This window comes from Acomys minous (assembly GCF_964271855.1).
Source record: "Acomys minous genome assembly, chromosome: 12".
Lineage (NCBI taxonomy): Eukaryota > Metazoa > Chordata > Mammalia > Rodentia > Muridae > Acomys > Acomys minous.
The window spans coordinates 77202393-77222930 of record NC_140493.1 but is presented as its reverse complement, the minus strand read 5'-3'; the positions used below and the strand labels follow the sequence as shown (position 1 = coordinate 77222930).

General features: G+C 40.2%; 1 protein-coding gene across 3 annotated transcripts in view; it reads left to right on the top strand.

Moving 5' to 3' along the window:
* Window positions 1-20538, top strand: part of AATF (apoptosis antagonizing transcription factor) — a 93267-nt gene that overhangs the window by 49296 nt on the left and 23433 nt on the right. For all 3 annotated transcript variants that reach the window (XM_084750515.1, XM_084750517.1, XM_084750516.1), the window contains exons 9-10: window positions 14397-14464; window positions 16921-17001. In XM_084750515.1, coding sequence (XP_084606641.1) covers window positions 14397-14464; window positions 16921-17001 — 149 coding nt within the window. The remainder of the gene's footprint in view (window positions 1-14396; window positions 14465-16920; window positions 17002-20538) is intronic.

The window sequence follows — 20538 nt, the reverse complement described above, 5'->3', positions numbered from 1 at the left end:
ATGCTGGCTTAATTTTTATTATTATTTTTAAAATTATCATATTTGTATTAATTTTTCAGTGTTGCTATGATAGAATTCTATGACTGAAAGCAACTTACAGAGGAAAGAGTTTCTTATTTGTGTTCAGGTTCCAGAGGCCATATGCTTTCAAAGCCTCCCTCAGTGATGTACTTCTCTAGCAAAACTGCACCTCCTAACCTCCCCAAACAGCAGCGCCAATGCTGAAATGCTCAGGATTGTGGGGAGGTACAATACTAATTTATTATATGACTATGAGTGTGCGTGTGTGTGCGTGTGTGTGTGTGTGTGCGTGCGTGCGTGCACTACAGCGTGTATATAGACAGCTTGCATGAGTCAGTTCTCTCTGCTCTGAGAGTCCTGGGGATTGAACTCAGGTGGTTAGGTTTGACAGCAGGTACCCTTACCTAATACTGAGCCATTCACTGTCTCTAAATTTTATCTATCTATCTATCTATCTATCTATCTATTTATTTATTTTTGTTTTTTGAGGCACAGTCTTACTGTGTAGCCCAGACTGTCCAGGAACTCTCAGCCTCCTACATAAGCCTCCCCAGTGTTTTGATTATAATTTAATTCCATATTTTAAATTTCTGTTGCTTTGTTTGTTTTGTATTTGTGTGCAGGTGTGGTGTGGTGCACATGTATGGTGCACATGTGGAGGTCAGAAGACAGCTCATGGGAATTAGTTCTCCCTTCCTTCCCTCTTCCTCCAGGATGAAATTCAGATCATTAGGCTTGGCTTGGTAGCGTGCACCTTTATTTACTTCCTGGGCTATCTTGCCAATCTAATCCTGTCATTTAAAAAAAAAAATCCTTTATCACACTCAGTCTACAGGCTGCCTAGACTAAATTTTGTTCTTTCTATGTACCCTTATTTTTATTAAAAAAAAAAAAATTACAGCTTTATTGTTTTCAGTTTGTAAATAAACAAGCTTCATTTCATTTCTTTTTTCTTTCTTTCTTTCTTTCTTTCTTTCTTTCTTTCTTTCTTTCTTTCTTTCTCCCCCCCCCCCCACTGGAAGAAAACATGTTGTTAGAAAGTACTTTTTTTCTTTAGAAGGCAGATGATTTATTGAACTCCTGTTATTTAACAATTCTAATGAGAAAATTTAGTTTTATAGTTTTGATGCTGGCTTGTGTGTACGGTGGATTGCTGATGGCATGATGTAACTGACAGCGAGGGGGTTTATTTATGAAAGACCTGTCACCTGCTCCAGAAAAGCAGTGTGCGTTCTCACTTTTGAATGGAATTGGTTTGTATTTGGTCTGTGTCTTGTCAAAGCTCTTCCTTAAAGACAATTTCACAAAACATCGAGTGAACATGAGGGATGGTCGTTCAGAAATGTTTTAAGTACCTACTTTTCATTTTCATGATCCTATTTGCCACTACTATGGTATTTTTTAAAAGAAAGGTTATCTGTATCACTATCACTTAAGGATTTTATTTTGTTTGTTTTTTTAAAAAGCCCAGATAGTTTTTTTTTTTCTTGGTAAACTTGAACTCTTAATGATTTTGGAGCAAAATTATGTACCAGCTGCCTAAACTAAGTAAATAGGTGGTTGACAGACATCCTTATTTAATCCTTGTAAGATCTGATGTGATATGATTGCCTTTAACAGTAAACGATATAAGGGGACTGGGCTTTTCATATCCCAGACCTCAGACTAGTTTCTTGTCACCTCGGGAGTTATTTTGTTCAGAAAGCCCTAATTGAACTAGATGTTGACAGATCCATGTTTGCATTCCTAAAGGTTCATTAGGATTTTGTATGTTGCTTCCAGCTCTGTTTAGTTTTGATCTGGTTTGTCTTGTCACTTTGAATCTTGCCAGGGGTATCTAGAGAAAGGCATAACAGGCTTTGCTTTTTCTGGTGACCACTTTGATGAGTTAAATTTCTACTTTTATTTGCCATCAGGACATGTCTAGTGCTGACCTTGCTACATGCTAGACCTCCATATCCAAGATATTTGATAATGCTATAAACAAGTAATTAGTAATTTGGTGAACTATTAAAAGTTGATCATGTTGAGAAGTACAGAAGCAGCAGGCTGTCTGACAAGATGGTTTTCTTTAATTAACTTGGTGAGTGATTAATATGGACAGTTGATGTAGTGGCTCTAATTGTATGCATTTAAATGAAAGTGAGAATAAGTGGTGTCTCAAGCCATTGGTGAAGTTAATGGCAGTACAATGTTCTTACTGTTGGCATGTACCTTCCCAGTGGCCCAGTTAATGGTTATTAACATGTTAGGAAGTCTGTTATGAGTCTCTTTTTTCCTTTACTAATACATTACTAGAAATAGATGCCTTTTACAAGAGCCATCTTTTGTTTTTAATTTTATTTTTAAATGTTTGTATCTGAGATCTGCATAGTGTTTCTTTCTTTTTTTCTTTTTAAAAGATTTATTTATTATTATGTATATAGTGTTCTGCCTGTATGTACACCCACAGGCCAGAAGAGGGCATTAGGTCACATTATAGATGGTCATGAGCCATCATGTGGTTGCTGGGAATTGAACTCAGGACCTCTGGAAGAGCAGACAGTGCTCTTAACCTCTGAGACATCTCTCTAGCCCTGGATAGTGTTTCTTAAAGGTCTAATGAAATTTATTGTACAATAGTGGTGATTTTAGAAAGAGAACATATATGTAAATAAATTTGAAAATTGGCATTATGGCTGAAGATAGAGCAAAAAGCTAACCATTTGGGGTTTGGGAGACTTAGTAATACTGTTTTTAAAAGCTAATTAGCAGTATCTAATTAAATTCTAATGATCACAGGATTATTTTGTGTCCCCTGTATAAGAATTTTATTTGAGATACATGGTAGCTTATATCTGTCCCTTTAGCTCCTTGACATTGATAATGTTGCCACTGTTATTGGCAGTATTGAGACCCAAGTATGGCATCAGCACCAGCATATGGTCACTAGCTTGGGTTCATTATCATGGGCACTGCTGTAGACCAGAAGGACAAAAGGCAGTTTTTACTGACTTCAGTTTTATTTCATTGTAAGGAGTTTCATATAGTGCATGCTGGCCTTGAATCCTTGATCTTGCTGCTTCTGCCTTCCAAAGACAAGGATTCCAGGCCCATGGCACCACACCCAGCAGAGCTGTGTTTTAGATGCTGGGTCCAGAAGTTTCATCAAACCACAGCATCAGGGGAAGGTATATGACTAGGCCTGTGACAGGGCTTCACTATGCTTGTTGCCTTGGCTGGCCTGGAATTTTTTATGTACACCAGGCTATCTTTGGGCTCACAGAGCTCTTCCTGCCTCGGCCTCCCAAGCTCTGAAATTAAAGGAATAGTCACCATACCGAGCACTTTCATTTCCTTTGGCTCTTTGTTTTTAAAAGTATCAGTACCTGACTTACACACCACTGCTTTGTTCGTTAAAGGTAAAACTATAGAACAAAGCTTTAAGCAATACAATTTATTGGACAAGAAAGGAAAGTAGTAGAATTGGTTTAGAAATGTTGAAGAAACTTTCTTAAACATAAATGGTACCATGAAAGTTCACTTGGCAAATGTGTGGCCAGAATTGCCTTTTTTGTATTAAACATAGGATACCAGCCATATTTTCTTAGCTGCAGTTGAAGAATTTGATACTTCTCAAGGAATAAGAACATCTCTTCACTCAAGTAGGCATATTGACGTGGTACTAAGTTCTGTTTAATGAATTCACCCTTCAAAATAACTTATAGTGGAAATGCTCTAACAAAGAAGCGGGTAAGTTAATAAAATCCTCCAAAATATGTATGCATTATAGAGCTAAAATTGAACTTAGTTAACCTCAAGGAGTGACTGGAGGAGATGAGCCCTTACACAGAATCAGGACACTGAAGTACAAGTATTCTTTTTTTTTTTTTTTTAATTTATTTTATTTTTTTAGTACAAGTATTCTTGGTTCCACTTTGATCTTTGTGGTGCATTATGCTGCCTTTTGATTGGACAGATTTGAAAATTTACTTGAACACTCTTGACAGTTCACATGTATCAATTTTATGAAGTTATGACCATTTTATTAACATTTATTATGCTAGGTGTTGGATTTATAGAGGCTAATCTGCTGAAATTCCCTTCCCAAGGAATTGGTATTTTCTAATAAGAGGGAGGTTCTCTCTAATTTTGTGTAGTTGCATAGCTTCTCTTTAAAATATGACTTGAGCCAGGCCAGGTGGTGCATACTTTTAATCCTAGTGCATGAAAGGCAGAGACAGGTGGATCTCTAGAAGATTGAGGACAGCATGGCATAAATACACACACACACACACACACACACACACACACACACACACACACACACACACACAAATAAATTATGACTTGAGGACCAGACATGCCTCTAATCCTACTTTCAGGAGGCAGAGTCAGGCAGATCTTTGAGTTCAAAGCCAGCCTGATTTATATAGCAAATTTCCAGGCTAGCCAGGGCTTCATAGTGAGATTCTGTCTTTAATTAATAATTCATTCTTTATTTTTAAGAATGCAGTCATTTGTTGGAAACCAGTTTATAAGAAGAGCCTTCAGATTGATGATGGTCATGAGAGGATTCATTATGCTACTGTCTATCTGTTGGCTGTTTGGCATTTTTATAATTAAAAAAGAGAGAGAGGATAACCCTTCAAAGCATGTGTAGTGATATGTGCTTGTAATTTCAGCACTCTAGAGCCTGAGGTGGGCAGATTGTAAGTTTGAGGCCAGTCTAGGCTGTATAGCAAACCCCTGTCTTTTAAAAGCAAAAACAATGCCATTTATTTTTCCCATTTATTCATTCATTCAGTCAGTCAGTCAGCAAGCATTTGAGTATTCTGTTGTTCAGTGTAGTAGTCATATCTAACTGAACATAAGGGGTTTGTTTTACTGTTCAGACGCAATCTCACTGTGTTACCTAGGCTACCCTAGAATTTATTATGTAACCAGACTCTTCTTGAACTCATGATCTTCCAGTCTGAACCTTCTAGAACCATGTGCTAGGATTGCAGGCACATGGCCACCATACTCAACAAATTTGTTTTGATTATTAAATTAGAATAAAATTTCAAAATCCAGCTCCTCACTCACACCAGACATATTTCAAGGTTGAACAGTGGCCTTTGCTAGAGACTACTGTCAGGCTTTGTCTCAGGGCTCTGTTAAAGGCTGGAAGAAAACAAAGTTCTGTTGTTGTGCGTGCTTGCTGTAGGTTAGACAGGATGAAGCAGGGAAACACCGGCAAGTGCAGCACAGGGAGGAGCGATGGCTGCTGGTGTTCCTGTGTGGTGGTGTTTGAGCAGAGTCTGAGGTAGTCACCAACAGCCGTGCAAGTGTCTGCACGGAGAGCATTGCAGGGAAAGGATGGCAAGTGCAGAGGCCCTGAAGCTCAGAAGAGGCTGCCATACTACAGCCTGGGAATGTCAAGGAGTACAGTAGGCAGGAAACAATGGCGCTAGATCCTGCAGGCCACCTGTAGACGTTAGATGACAGTGAAAGAGAAACCATGTGAGGAACCCAAGACGAGTAGCATGACAGGTTGGTATTTTACAGAGGATGCTAGTGTCATGCTGAAAATAGATATAAGACTATAAGGAACAGGGAGCAAATAAAGACTGCAGGAAGCTCATTAATGCAAAAGACCGTGCGGTCTTGAGACTAGGGAGTAGCTTTGGAGGGAAAGTGTTTAAGTTGTAGAGGTAAGTTGAAGTCTGAACTGAGGATTTGCCGATGGATTGATTTTTTTTTTTTTTTTTAATGTGGAATATGAAAAGTTTAGTCAAAGATGACTACGATTTCTGGCCTTTGCAATTAGAATAATGAAATGCTATTTGTTCTGATGGGGAAAATAGTGGCACTAGTTTGAAGAAGAAACCAGAACTTAGTTTTAGTTAAAAGAAGTCCACTTCTCCCTGTCTTCTCTTCTTATAGACCTCTGTTCTCATTTATTTAGTTGGTTTTTGGTTTGGTTGGTGTGTGTGTGTGTGTGTGTGTGTGTGTGTGTGTGTGTGTGTGTAAAGATTTATTATTTTTACTTTTACTTATTTGTGTGTATTTGCATATGGGTCTGTACACATGAGTGCAGTTGCCCACGGAAGCCAGAAGAGGATGTTAGATTCCTGGAGCTGAAATTACAGGCACTTGTGAGCCACACAAAATGGAAACTCCTGTCCTCTGCAAGAAACTAGCTGCTTCTAACCACTAAGCAATCTCTCTAGATCCTTGTTCTGATTTGTTTTGTTTTGTTTTTTGTTTTTTTCAAGATGGGGTTTCTCTACGTTATCTTGGCTGTCCTGGACTCACTTTGTAGACCAGGCTGGCCTTGAACTCACAGCAATCTGCCTGCCTCTGCCTCCCAAGTGCTGGGATTACAGGTATGTGCCACCACCCCCCGTCCCTTGTTCTGGCTTTTGAAACAAGATCTTGCTATGTCGCTCTCCCTGGTTTCAAGCAAGCTCTCTGTGTAACTCCAGCTTGTCTTGATCACTAAGTGATACAGGAAGGCTCAGCCCACTTTGGGTAGCACCATTTCTAGGCAGGTGGTCCTGGGCTATATTAAAAAGCTAGAGCAATGAGCTAGAGAGTGAGCCAGCAAGCAGAGTTCCCCCATGGTTCCTGCGTCCAGTTCCTGCCTTGACATCTGGAAGGACAAGACTCAAAACACCTTTCTTCTCTAAATTGGTTTTGATCAATGTTGATTACAGCAGCAGAAGGAAACTAGACTCTCACATAAAGATGGAAGCAGAGAATCAACTCCACAAAGTTGTCCTAAGCTCACATGTGTGCTATGGCATGTGTGTACACGGATGTGCATGTGCACAGATTTAGGGCCACTAAGATGTCTCAGCAAGTAAAGGTGCTTGTGGTAACTATGAAAACCTGGGTTGAGCCCCTGGAACCTACGTGGTGGAAGGAGAGAACCAATTCCTACATGTTGTTCTCAGACTCACGCTTGTGTATTGTGGCATACATGCATCTCCCTCCCACACACACGTACAGACCCACACACAATAGACAAAACATTTTTTTCCAAATTAAAAGAGCTAACACTGATGCAAGTGACATTAAAGAAGAGTCATTAGTCGTTAGAAGGAAGAATTCTAGTGTCATCTTAATACCATTATTTCTTATGCATATTGATATGAAAGCTAGCAAACTTAGGAATGAGTGTGTGGCTCAGTGACAGAGAGCCCACCTACCATGTGCAAAGCCTTGGATTTGATCCTTTGCGCTGTAAAACGTATGAAAACTCAATCCATCAACACATTACAAAGATTATACACTATAACCAAATGATATTTAGCCCATCTATCCAAGCCTAATTTAATATGAAAAAATTAAGTAAACTAATATAATACATTCTGTCAATAGACTAAGTTTAAAAAAAGCAATTATTTTGGTAGATGGATAAATAGTATTTAACATCTTTTTATGATTTAAAAAAAACACTCAGCACACATGTAAATTCTCATCTGAGTGTTTTGTCTTATCTCTAAGTGTGCAAGGGACCAGGAAAACAAACTCAGGAGCAGAAGACCCTGGAGTTGGGGCTAGGGAGATGAGATCAGGGTACAGAGGCTTGTGTCTCTCTTGTAGCCATGTGAAGCTGATTGAGTCCAGACTTAATATGGGGCTTAATGTGGTTGGTGTGTTACTAAGGAAGTACAGATACAGGATCCTGTCTATAATTCTGGAGTGAAAAAATTTTCAATGGTTACTGTGTTTGTTTGTGAGGTGAGCTTGTTATGGTGTAACACCTTATCAGATTGGTTCTGAATCTGTAGTTTTACTTTTATCCCATGAGCTCATTCACTGGTGGTAGAATTGCAAATTGGTCCAGCCACTCTGGAAGTCAGTGTGGAGAATCCTCAAAAAAATTAAAAGTAAATCTACCATATGACCCAGCTATACCACACTCCTTGATATTCTACTTCACATATATAATTAGCCATGTTCGTTGCTGCCCCCTTCATAATAGCTAGGAAACAGAAGCAACATAAATGTCCTTCAACTGATGAATGGATAATGAAAATGTGGTACATGTATACTGTGGAGTACTATTCAGCTGTAAAGAAAAATGAAATCATGAAACTTTCAAGTAAATGGATGGAATTAGGAAATCTTGGATGGAGTGAGGTCGCTCAGACCCAAGAATGCATATGTGGCTGACTTTGGGGTGCTGCCCAGACTGCTGAGGCATTTATGGTATAATGCACTTGTTTTCTTTCCTTGCTAAAATTCTAAAGCTTCTGAAATCCAAGATTCGTTTATTAGTAAGAGGTTGTGGATCTGTATAACAAAGGCATAGCTTGCAGGAGAGTAGAGGATGTATACCAAGAGTGATTGTCCTGAGGAACCATTATCTACCTGATAAAAAAGGGAGCACTGGAGGAGATGAGGATGAGGGAGGCTGAAAAGATGGCAGAGTCAATAGAGTATTGATCCTGGGGGAGCTGAAGAATTATTGGCATCTGAATGCTAGACGGGGCATGTGAAAAGAGTTTGTTTCTGCTAGGCTTTCAGTTATTATGAAACATAATTACAGAACACAAATTAGTTCTCTCCAGTTTCTTACCTGTGAGGTCTCTAGTTTGGTGTGATTTTTCCATTCTTTGAACACAAATGATAGATTACATGATACTATTAAAAGAAACATTTCTAAAGTGCCCAGAAATAGTCATATATTGAGCCCTGGTCCAGAGGACCCCCATCTTCATGTTTAGGACAAATAAGAAAGAAAGAAAAAAAAATCCCAAATTGTATGTCTTGGGATTGAAAGGCCAGAATATTTCAATGGGGACTGTTATAGAAGTTAACCAATAGCACCCTTTCCCTGTTGTTACTATTTGCAAAGATTCTAAAGAATCACTTAATGTCATACATATAGTTTTTATTAAATTGTTTTTATTTGTAGTAAGAAGAAAGGAAAAACAAATTGAAGAAGTTCCTTAGCATTCAAATTACTGTGTTGATGCATCAGGGCCTGATGCTGATAGTGATTTTCTTTATGTCCAGTAAATAATTAGACATTGAGTATTATATATTATGTCTAAAGAAATGTATGGATTCTGATGAGAAAGTTTACTGTTTTGACTAATAAATTTTACTCCAAGTAGCCAAGCATAGTGAAATATTAGGACCTTTGAAAACATTGCCACTTCATTTGGTGTCTAAATTTGTCATTCTTCCAAATGAAAGTCCAGGTGCAGCATAGCTCTAGGAGAAGGAGTAATATTTGTTTTAGTAGGATAGTGGAAGAAGAAATATTAGGCCATAGAGTTGGTTGGGAATGACTAAGTAGATCCTGTAGAAAGAAGTGAGGGGAACATAAACCCAATGGGAAGTGAATAATTACATGTTGAACTTACACTACAGATGCAGATAGCAACTTATTCCCAACAATTTGAAGTTACGGTATATGCAAATCTATTTTTATGAATTTCGAGTGTGAAAATCACAAGTGACAGGATTTAGGAGGCTCTAAGGGGACACCTGGTGGGAGAGGAGTCTGCAGAGCCCACCGTATCTCTGGAACAACTGAAAAAGGGTCTTAATGGGAAAATGCTCTTAAAAAGTGGTCTCATGAAACTGGAAGAAAAGATGGCAGAACAGAGACACATATCATTGATGGACATATCGGGCGAAGTGGACAAGGGAACATGGTGTAGCTGAGTAGGGCTGGTCCTGCCCCTGTTACAGTCCGTGCTGCCCACCCTGCTGTGGGGAGAAGAACTTGGAGCCACAGTGCTGCCCACAGGCTGCAAGCACCATAGTTGTACTGGTGAGCCCGCAAGACAGCTGGCCCTGAGGGCAGAGAGGTGTGCAGGAGCCTAGAGCTCTCAGTATCCTAGATCCTGGATCCTGCATCCTGCCCCTGGACGCCCTTCCCAACCACAAGATCACACTGACTGCCTAACAACAGGAAATCCGAGATGAGTCTCAGTCAGTGATAGGCCGGTATTTATGGTGCTTCAGAAACTTTGAAGCAGACCAATGACTTGTTGCAATAAGTATTTGCTTGAAAAGCTGTTTGGGACAGACAGACACACACACACACACACACACACACACACACACACACAATGACACACTGCAGTTTGCAGTGTGAATAAATGTAATGGTGAGGTGGGAAAGCTGGTGGAATCAAGCAGTGGAGAGAGGCGGAGCATGTCATTGCAGAATAGGGCTTGCAGGGTGTGTATACAGCAGCCTGGAACTCACACAAGCTCTGCCCCCAGCATGATGCCCAATTCTGAACAGTGGACAAGATGATGGAGAACGCTTCATTTTATGGATTGGGCCTCCACAAAAAACCTGCATGGCCCATGCTACCGCTGGAGGCCATGGTGATGTCTGTGGCCTGTGCTGCTGCTGGCTGTTTTGGGCAAGGAAGCTTCTTTTGCAGTGGTTTTGACTGCAGATTTATAGTTGGGAATGACAGACATTAAAAGATTCTGTGACAACCTGCCCTCCTCAAAGGAAACAGTGTAGACAGGAAGTCATTGAGGAGAGTCCTTAAAAATTGTGACAGAGGTGGGCGGATCACTGTGAGTTCGAGGCCAGCCTGGTCTACAAAGTGAGTCCAGGACAGCCAAGGCTAACACAGAGAGACCCTGTCTCGGGAAAAAAACTAAAACAAAAAACCTGTGGGGAGCCGGGCGTGGTGGCACACGCCTTTAATCCCAGCACTCGGGAGGCAGAGGCAGGCGGATCGCTATGAGTTCGAGGCCAGCCTGGTCTACAAAGCGAGTCTAGGACAGCCCAGGCTACACAGAGAGACCCTGTCTCAAAAAACCAAAAAAAAAAAAAAATTGTGACAGTTGATGGCTTCTGGTGGGGGTTGGAGAAGGACTCAGTTGTCTGTAAGAGGCTGGCCCCTGGGAGTTTGGCCATACTCTAATGAGTATATGGGCAACACAAATGGACTTGGTGTATTTTCTTTAGGGTGGGGGAGGGCAAAAAGGTGGGAGGGTAGACGTGGGAGAAATGGGAAGTGAGTGTTATTGGGGTGCATTGTATAAAATTCCCAAATAATAAGAATATTATGTTGGGGGAAATCACAAGTGACTTCTTTTAGGGTTAATTTGATTCATTTCCCCCCCCCCCATCTCTCTCTCTCTCTCTCTGTCCCAAGTGAAGTAGGAGACAAAGCAGGGGGAAATTCTTGTGGGAGAGTGAGCAGGAGGAAGGGTAAATGAGCCTTTTTTTTTTTAAAGAGTCTTTGTAGCCCAGGATTGCCTTAAACTTGCTGTACAAGGGAGGATAACCTGAACTCTGTATTCTTCTGTTTCCACCTAAGTGCTGGGCGTACAGAGCCTGCTTTTGTACCTACCTTATCGTGGGAGGGTCTGAACACGCTCAGGTATTGACTCGTCTCTGTGTACCCAGGAGGAAGATGTTAGGAATCTTGCCTCAGGTAGGCCAGCTGAGTTATAGAAAAGTTTGTCATAGCCATTTCCTTCTCCAGAGTGTGTCAATGGACTGAGAGTAACTCTAGATTGCAAAGTTAGAAAGCCAAGGAGTATGTGACCATGAAACTAAATACTTGAAAAATGGCTTGGCCTTTTGACAGAGTGCTAAAAGAGTTAAATGTTCAACAAATGGAACAATAGGATGTCCACATTTTAAAAATACCTTCCTGCTTGTACCATGTACAAAGTTAATTCAAAAATGCATTGTATTAACCAGAAAACTCTTAGTATAAGTATTATAGAAGTAAATCTCCATGACCTTTGTCTACACAATGTTTCCCATATACAACATTAAAAGTACATATAGCAGAGGAAAAAATAGATTATATCAAAATTAACTACTTAGCTGCTGTAAATGATACCATCAAGAAAGTGAAAGGCTCTTTCCTTACAAGGGGCTGGTTCACAGAGTACACGAAGAACTATTATACCTTGCTAACAAAGCACAGCCCAGCTTCATTTATTTTATATTATTTTTAGATTTGTATATGAGTATTTTGCCTGCAGTTGTGTTTCTGTACTGTGTGTGTACAGTGCCTTGGAGGCCAAAAGAGGGCATTGGACCCTCCTGAGATGAGACTTACACATGGTTGTAAGCTACCAGTGCATGCCAGAGACCAAACCTAAGTCCTCTGCAAGAGCAGCCAGTGCTCCTGGCCACCAAACTGTCTCTCCAGGACTCCTAGGGTAACTTTAAAATGGATAATAAAGAATCTGAATAGACATTGCTCCATGGAGATACACAGATATACAGTAAATATCGGAAGAGGTCCCACAGGGCTTGTCATCAGGGACATGCAGATCCAGACCACAGTAAGATATGGCTTCTTATTCTTAGGATGTGCTCTGTTATCTTACTAAATAACTATCCGCGGGTAATATGCTGATGATATTTTCTGTATTCTGAAATTTTGGACCAATAAGCTAGACAGGCAGATAGACTGGTAACATCTTCTTCGTGATGAGTGACTAAGAAAAGCTGTAGGAAGCTCTTGACTCGCGAGGATGCAGACTAGGATCTGTAATGCGCAGGATGCTTGAAAGCAGACACAGCACCAACTTGGTGTTGAGTGTCGGCAGCTGCTGTGTAATAGATCCTGTGCAGTTGTGTGGCTCCGATTCCAGCCTTTGTCGGGGCTTATGGTGCTCTCTCCCAGATGGCCATGCCTGTTGTACCAGGGCAGCCTTCCGTAAGCACTTGCTCCCCAGTGGCCATGACTGTCCAGGCTCACGGAATCAGGGATGATTAAGAAAACCAGGAATTGTGGTTGTAATCTCTTGTGTGTCTGGAACAAAGTAGGGGCAGTAAAATGCAGTCATTTCATTCTTTTCATTAAAAAAAAATTATTACTATTAACCTCTTCCCTTGCCAATTCACTAACCTTGCTTCTCACAGAACATTGACTAGGAAGCAGAGCCCATTTGCGCTGAGCCCTAGGGCAGCTGTTTACTCAGCAACTGCGTTACACGGGTTTACCGTGTCATGTGTCTGTGTAGCACTGGATTTGGATCTTGTATTTAGCTGCCAGAAGTGACTGTGATGAAGTAGGAGAGATAAACTGATAGATTGGCTGCCAGAAAGATGTTGAGAATCAATCAGATAAACAGGGTAGAGAAATAGCTTGCTGTTTTCTAGTGATAATAAACCAGTGGCCTCTGGTCCCTGCATTTTTAAGCGTAATTGCTGTGGTAATAATGCCCAAAATAAGCAAATGAGAAAACGTCACAGTAGGATTTTTAATTGCGATTGAGATATCCTTTCCTTTGTGCAGTAAAGCTGCGTCTTACGGAAGTAGATATTTTTATAAATTTTACTTCTTCAGTGCCTACTTACATACACAAATGAAAATTAGAAAGTAAGCTGCTTTTATGGGAATTTATTTCCTCTCCATCCTCCCACAAGCTTCAGCTATTTAATTTGGTGAAATATCTATATTACTACTATGCCTTAACTACAAAATAATCACTTGTTTTTGTGAAGAAACAAATTTTAAAGCCAAACCTATTATTGATAGATGGTTAGCAGGATCTAGTTTACTTTAGATTTCTCCTGGATGTCTGGAAACTTAATATCTGTTGTCATTTCTCTGTATGTAGCACTTGTATAGGAGAGATTACATCTAATTTTATTGTTGCAACTTAAAATTCTTCTCCTTTAATGTTTAATTACCATGGCACCTTTATACTGAGGACTCTTAAGGTCCGACGCAAATTCCTAAGTGTGTGCAAAGTATAGATTGAGATTTGTATTGTATGCAGTGGAGTGTCAGAATCAAGAGAATGGGAGAATAATGTTGGAGCACTCGTGGAGTTAGCCTAAGAAGATGGAGACCCACTCTATTATATTTGGAACTCAAATGACTTCCTATGGTTCCTCAGAACTTTGGCGGCTGTGTGTGTGTTTGTGTCGTGTCTGTTGAAGTCAGTTCGTGTTATCAGCATGGCAGAGTACAATTGTAGAGGGCAAGAGGATGAAGTCTATTGATAGTCAAGACTTTTCCTCAGGGAAGACCTTCTGATTGCTGGGGTTATATTCTGAAATTCACGTTGCATCATTATCTGATTAGTTGGAAGCTGATGCATTTCCTTTTCTGTCTATAACCCTTCCCACCTGACCTTTTAAAGATTATCCATTGTTGATAGGACAGCAAAACTAACTGGTCATAAAACAGTTTTTTTTTTTTAAATGTTGCACACTCTGCATATGAAACTAACTATAGTGCTATGAGTCATTGAAATGGATGTCTGTTCCCAGTTATTGTGGTAGCTACCTTTGAAAACTATATAAATATAAAAGGGTTAATGAAAATTCTCTCATTGGTTGTAGTTTCAGAGTGGTCATTATGCTGTTCAGAGTTCCTTCTGTGCCTATTTAAGCCTGTTCTGCTGGGAGATGGTAATAACTCAGCTGCTTTCCTGTTTCCGTAGCTCCTTCGAGAACTCATAGAGCGGAAGACCAGCTCCTTGGACCCAAATGACCAGGTGGCCATGGGAAGGTAACTTAGACGTGGTTTTCTGTTCTTTCAAACCACTTGTGTAGTTGTTTCTCCCATTGAACCCCCTTAATTCTGCCTCCAGGGCAGTGGCTGGCCCTATAATCATCAATCTTTTTTTTTTTATGCTCTTTACCCTTAGTGGGGGTTGTGTATATATATCCACAGCAGTCTGCTGACTGTATGTGTGTAAAGGCTTCTGCCCAGACCTGTGCTCTCTGCAGTCAGAACGGGTTCTGTACACAACAGCTCCCTTGCCCAGTTGAATCTGCTTTGTTAATCTTCCTAGTGTAGACCTCCACCCCTTCAGAGAAGCTTTAATTCAAGGGGAACGGGAACGCAGCAGCATTACCCAGATATCAGTGTAGGATGCAGAGTAGTGAAGGAAGGCACTTGTTTGCATGCTTCCTCCTGTAGTTTGAAAATAAGAAGAACATTTAGAGCACTACCTAATGAGTGGTACATAGTTAAATAACCGGGAGCCATAATTTGAAAAAGCGTAAAACACACACACACACACACACACACACACACACACACACACACACCTGTAAATGTCAGAATGAGATTCTGGGCAGAGCAGCATTTTGAGTAGACAAAGAAAAATTAGCATTGATGAAGTAATTTTGGGTTGAATTTTAGGGTAGGGTACTGTTGATATTTTCTGTGTCTTTGGACTGTGTAGGGGTGGGTGTTCACCATATAGCTAATGTGATAGAGCAAATTGTATTTAAGTGGTGATTATATTGTAAATTTATCTGACTTTACAATAAAATAGATTATAGTAATTAAGATTATATTAAGATTACAGTAATTGGATTTCCCTAGATTTTTCCCCCGCCTCATGTTGAGTTTTCCTATTGTAAGTCAGGTAAGATGACTAGCAGCGACTGCAGTTTCCCTTTTACATTTTTTCTCAGGAGCAACTTGTAGAAATTATTCTAGCTTGTTTTCAAATTCTTTATTTGAAAATTTAAATTCCTAAGGGACTCTTAAGATGACCACAGATGTATGAATTCTGTAGGAACCCTGATCCACATAAACCAATTATGAAAAAGAGACAATCTAGGGAGTTTGAAGACTGATAAATAATTGAAAAGAAATATTTATTGTGTAAGGTTTCTTGGATTTTTTTTGAAAGGTATGATAATGGTATTGAAATTACATTGAGGCCAGGTGGTAGCACACACCTTTAATCCCAGTAACTGGGAGGAAGAAACAGGTGGATCTTTGTGAGTTTGAAGCTAGTCTACACAGGAAATTCCAGGACAGCCAAGGTTACATAATGAAAGCTGCCTTAAAAAGTAAAATAAGAGAGCTTATATTGAGGGAGGAGAAGAAGAGTCTTTACATTTTATTAACACAGAAATATTACAGCTAGAATGCAAACATTATTATAGAGAATACAAATTAGACAACTATAAGCCTAATGGATAATTATTACACATTAGAAAGGAAGGGCTGGTGAGATGGTTTAGCCCTTCAGAACACTTGAAGCTTTTGCATACAACCAGGATTTGGTTCCCAGCAGCCACATGGTGGCTCACATCATGTAATTGCAGTTCCAGGGGGATCTGATACCATCATCTGGCCTTCATGAGTACAGCACACACACACGTGGTCCACATACATATATGCAGGCAAAACACTAATACACAGTAAATAAATCTTTGAAAAGAGATTTGTAAATGACTCAGCAGGTAAAGGCACTTGCTGCCAAGTCTGATGATCTGAGTTGCTGCTCTTGCAGATGACCCGAGTTTGGCTCCCAGAATCCACACAGTGGAAGGAGACTCCCATGAGTTCTCTTCCAACCTTCGTACATGTGCTGAAATATGTGTGGGCATGCACACCTAGATAAATAAATAAGTGTAAACATTTTTATTAGAAAGACACAAAAACACTGAGTGTTAGAGAAAGGGAAATAAGAGTAAGAAAAATGGGCCAGGCTTCGTGGTGCATGTCTTTAACCTTGGCACTTGGGAGGTAGAGTTCAAGGACAGCCAGGGCTACATAGAGAGACTCAGTCTCAAAAACCAAAAGAAAAAAGGGTGATGAGAATATAAATGAGAATAAATTGCTGCTTTCAGACCAACCTGCACTTGCAGTAGCAAGAGACCATATGTATAAGCCTAAATGTTAGAGGAAACCCAAATGGCTTACACTCAGTGGACTTTCCTGAGGAGTGGCAGATTGAGTGCTTGTCACCGCAACTCAAGATACTGAGGAACATTGTTAATTAGATTTGCTGTAGAATTTCCCAGCTGCCATTTGTTTTTTACCATTGTACAAATCCTCTCCAATTGATTAGTCACTTTGGCCCAAGACTATCTTGAGGAATTTGATGTAGGTTGGTGATTTCTTTCTGCAGGGTTGTTAGTGAGAAAAATTCCATTTTGTCAATATTCATAACTGTTTCTGTGGGTGATGATGCATAACATGGCTTGTGAACTTCCCAGGCAGTGGCTTGCAATCCAGAAACTACGAAGCAAAATCCGCAAGACGGTAGATAGAAAAGCCAGCAAAGGAAGGAAACTTCGGTAAGTTTGTGGGAAGCAAATGAACAAAAGGCGTCATGTTGCTTCTTGTTCATTTTGATTGCCTGTCTTTATTTCTCCTGATGATTCTAGCTTTGATTTTGATTTTTGAGACAGGCTGACCTTGAACTAAATATCCCCTTGCCTGGCCCTCTCCGAATGTTACTATTCTGCTATGTGCTGCCACACCCATTGCTCACAATTCTGTTTTTATGGATGATAAAGGTAACACAGTGAGAAGCAGGTATTTTTATGCCCCTGTTTTCTTACTCTAAAAGGGAAAACACAGTTTTTTGAATTTTTGTTCTATTGTTATAAATGGATGTATAAAGCACTGTTGGTGTTTCCCTGAAAGAAATAATTAGAAAACAAAGTCAAGATCATTATTTTAGCTTTAAAAAGTCAAAAATGGAGGACTTTAAAAATACTAACAGTGCACTTAAATGAGATGAGGAATATAATTTTTAATGGGAAAATAGAATCAATTTTGATGCTATGAAAACTCTCCACTCTGAGCTAATAATGACTCTTAGGAAGATACAGATACTGTTCTTAAATGGGAAATGAGTTTGATTCCCAGCACCCATAACCAGCAGCTCACAACTGCCTATAACTCTGGCTCCAGGGGATCTGATGCCCCTCTGACCTCATGTATAGATACACGTGTGTATACATAAATAAATAATTTTAAAAAATTTTTTTTAAAGAAAGATACAGCAAAAGACAGAGCAAGAGAGTAGCAACTGACATAGCTAGACTTTCAGATTTATATCCTGGGACCAGAGTAGGAGCAATGTCAACCGACAAAACCCGAATCTCTACGTGTGTGTGTGTGTATCATATGCATATAGTATTAGACAGATAGCTAATCTTGTCATTAAAGACCCCCTCCTTTATTGCATTTCCTTTAGACAAATATTGATCTGCCTAAATTGTTAAATGTTTCCACTTCTCTACTATGTTGAAACAAGCGGTTCTTGTGCTTCTCTGGGCGTTGTTACTGTTGTGATTAAGACACACTATCTGGGTTCCAGCTCTGAGAGTGACTAGTGCATACTTTAGGGAGACCTTAAACTCCTTATGCTCATTTCTTCATTTGTAAAATGGGGGTGATGATCACTGAGAACCAGTTTGTGGTGAGAGTAAATGAAGAAGATATGTGGAGCTCTCAGATAGCGCCTGGGCCACGGTAAACACCAGTACAGTATTGGTTGCCCTTGTTGCTGTTACTGTTGCTGTCCCTCTCCCGAGGCTGGGTCAGCCGGCCACACTAGTGTTAGTGTCTTGCTCACTTCCATTCCCTTTTCTGTCCCTCTCTGTCCCTTCTTCCCACAGGTATCTCTTTAAACACTATTAATGTGTTATAAATGGCAACTTCGGTCTCACTGTCAGCCTTGCTTCGGTTGCACTGTGGAGCTGTTTATAAGACTCTGTAGCTTGCTGGGGTTTCTCCAGCAGGAACAGTTGGGAGACATGAGTTCAAATCTTGGCTCTGTCAGGTCATGCTATTTTGGTTCTTTATTCTCTAGTTTTCACTGTTTCCATTTATTAAAGGAGATAATCCCTTCTTGATAGATTTGTTGTGGGTAGATATCTGGTACATTGTAAGCATTCTCTTATGTTTATCTAATGGTATTTCTCTTGGAAATAAATGTGTGTTCTTCTAAAGAACTGAGAGAGGCCAGCTGTGATGGTATAACCTATAAGCTCAGCACTTAGGAGGCTAAAGCCAGAGGATCAAAAGCTTGAGGCCAGCTTGAGCTACACAGTGAGAAAGCCTGCTTCCTAAAAAGTAAAAAAGGAAAGAGAAGAGAACAGAAAACATCTACATTATTGTATTACTGTAAACTTTTACACTGTTAGAGCCAAGAGCTGTGTGTACCCTTTCAAGAGTGGTCAGCTTTATCCTTTCATAGAGTTCCAACCTCACTACCAACTGTAGTGTCCTGTTGATACTAGTCAGTCAGAAAATATCTTAGATAAAAATGATGATAGAATTGCCTGGGACTGTAAGCAAAGCAGAGATTAAGAAATCTGGGGCTGGAAGTGTCACTTACTGGTAGAGTGCATGAGGCTCTTCATTTAGTCCTTAGGCCAAAAAGGAAAGTCAAGGTTGATACTGAAAAGCAAGTATTGGCTGGACGTGGTGGCGCACGCCTTTAATCCCAGCATTCGGGAAGCAGAGGCAGGCAGATCACTGTGAATTTGAGTCCAGCAGTAAGCACAGGAAGACTGTAAGGCACCATATAGACACTGAACCATGAGAGGCTAGTTAAACCAGTTACAAGCAAAAGAGTAATATATATACAAATGTTTGCCTGCTTAAGACAGCGGGGGCCCATCTTGGGAATTTCTGGCTTACAGTAAACAATGAGAAGTGGCAGGCAGTGAGGTTTGATGTTTAGGTGAAAGCTAGATCACAGCCACACCAGCAGTTTGGGCTGTATTCTGTGGACTGCTGTAAGGCATTTAAAGATTCCAGGTAGAGGAATACTGATATTACACTTGTTAATGTTATTTTTATATAACTGTGTTTGTTTCTCAGTTTCTCTTTTGACCCAGCTATCACCCAATAACTGAAACTCTATTATATTATTTTAACAAGCTTCACAGCACAAGAACTGAGCTGTTATTGATCTTTTTTGGTTTTTTTGAGACAGGGTCTCTCTGTGTAGCCTTGGCTGTCCTGGACTTGCTTTGTAGACCAGGCTGGCCTCGAACTCACAGCGATCCTCCTGCCTCTGCCTCCCGAGTGCTGGGTATTGATCTGTTCCTAACCCTCTAAGCTAATTTGGTTTCTTCCCAGCATATATTCAGAGATACTTGCACTGTGTAGCTTTTCCTATTTCAGCTGTCTCCTGGTCTCTTCTAGACATCTCCCTTGCTCAATCCCCTGGCTGGATCCCCTACTTCCTCTAACTCCTCCTCCGCTGGCTGGCAGGAAGTCCAGCCCTATTCTTTCCTGTGCTCAGCCATTGGCTGTAAGCTGCTTTATTAGCATATCAGGGGACAATTTGGGAGCAGTGTTTATACAACATCGAGATAGGAATTCTCAGAACAGGGATTACAACCAGATGTAGTGGATGTAGAAATCAGCACTTGACTTACACTAACCTTCTGCCTACAGACACTTGTGTTGTAGAAAGACAATTCTAGGGGTTTGTCAACTAGGAAATGGACTAGAAATTTATGAGAGCAAGGGCGAAATGAAAGAGATGGTAGAAGAAAGATGAGTTCAGGTGAGGACTGGGTGCATCATAGTGACTTAGTGTGAAGACTGTGAGGAGGCTGGAATGACCTCCAACATTCTAGAAGAACAGGTAAGTACATACCACAAGGAAAAGATCTGATTGGGTGTGTTGGTTGGTTGGTTTTTGTTTTTTGACCTTTTTAAGGGAGAGAGTGGATTCTGTTACAGAATATGTTAAATTTGACACAACCTTGAGACGTCTTATTTTTTGAGACATTTTTTATTTATTACTTGGTAGTTTAGAAGCAAGTTAATTGCCATTTCCCCAAACTGTAATATGATGAGTCTAT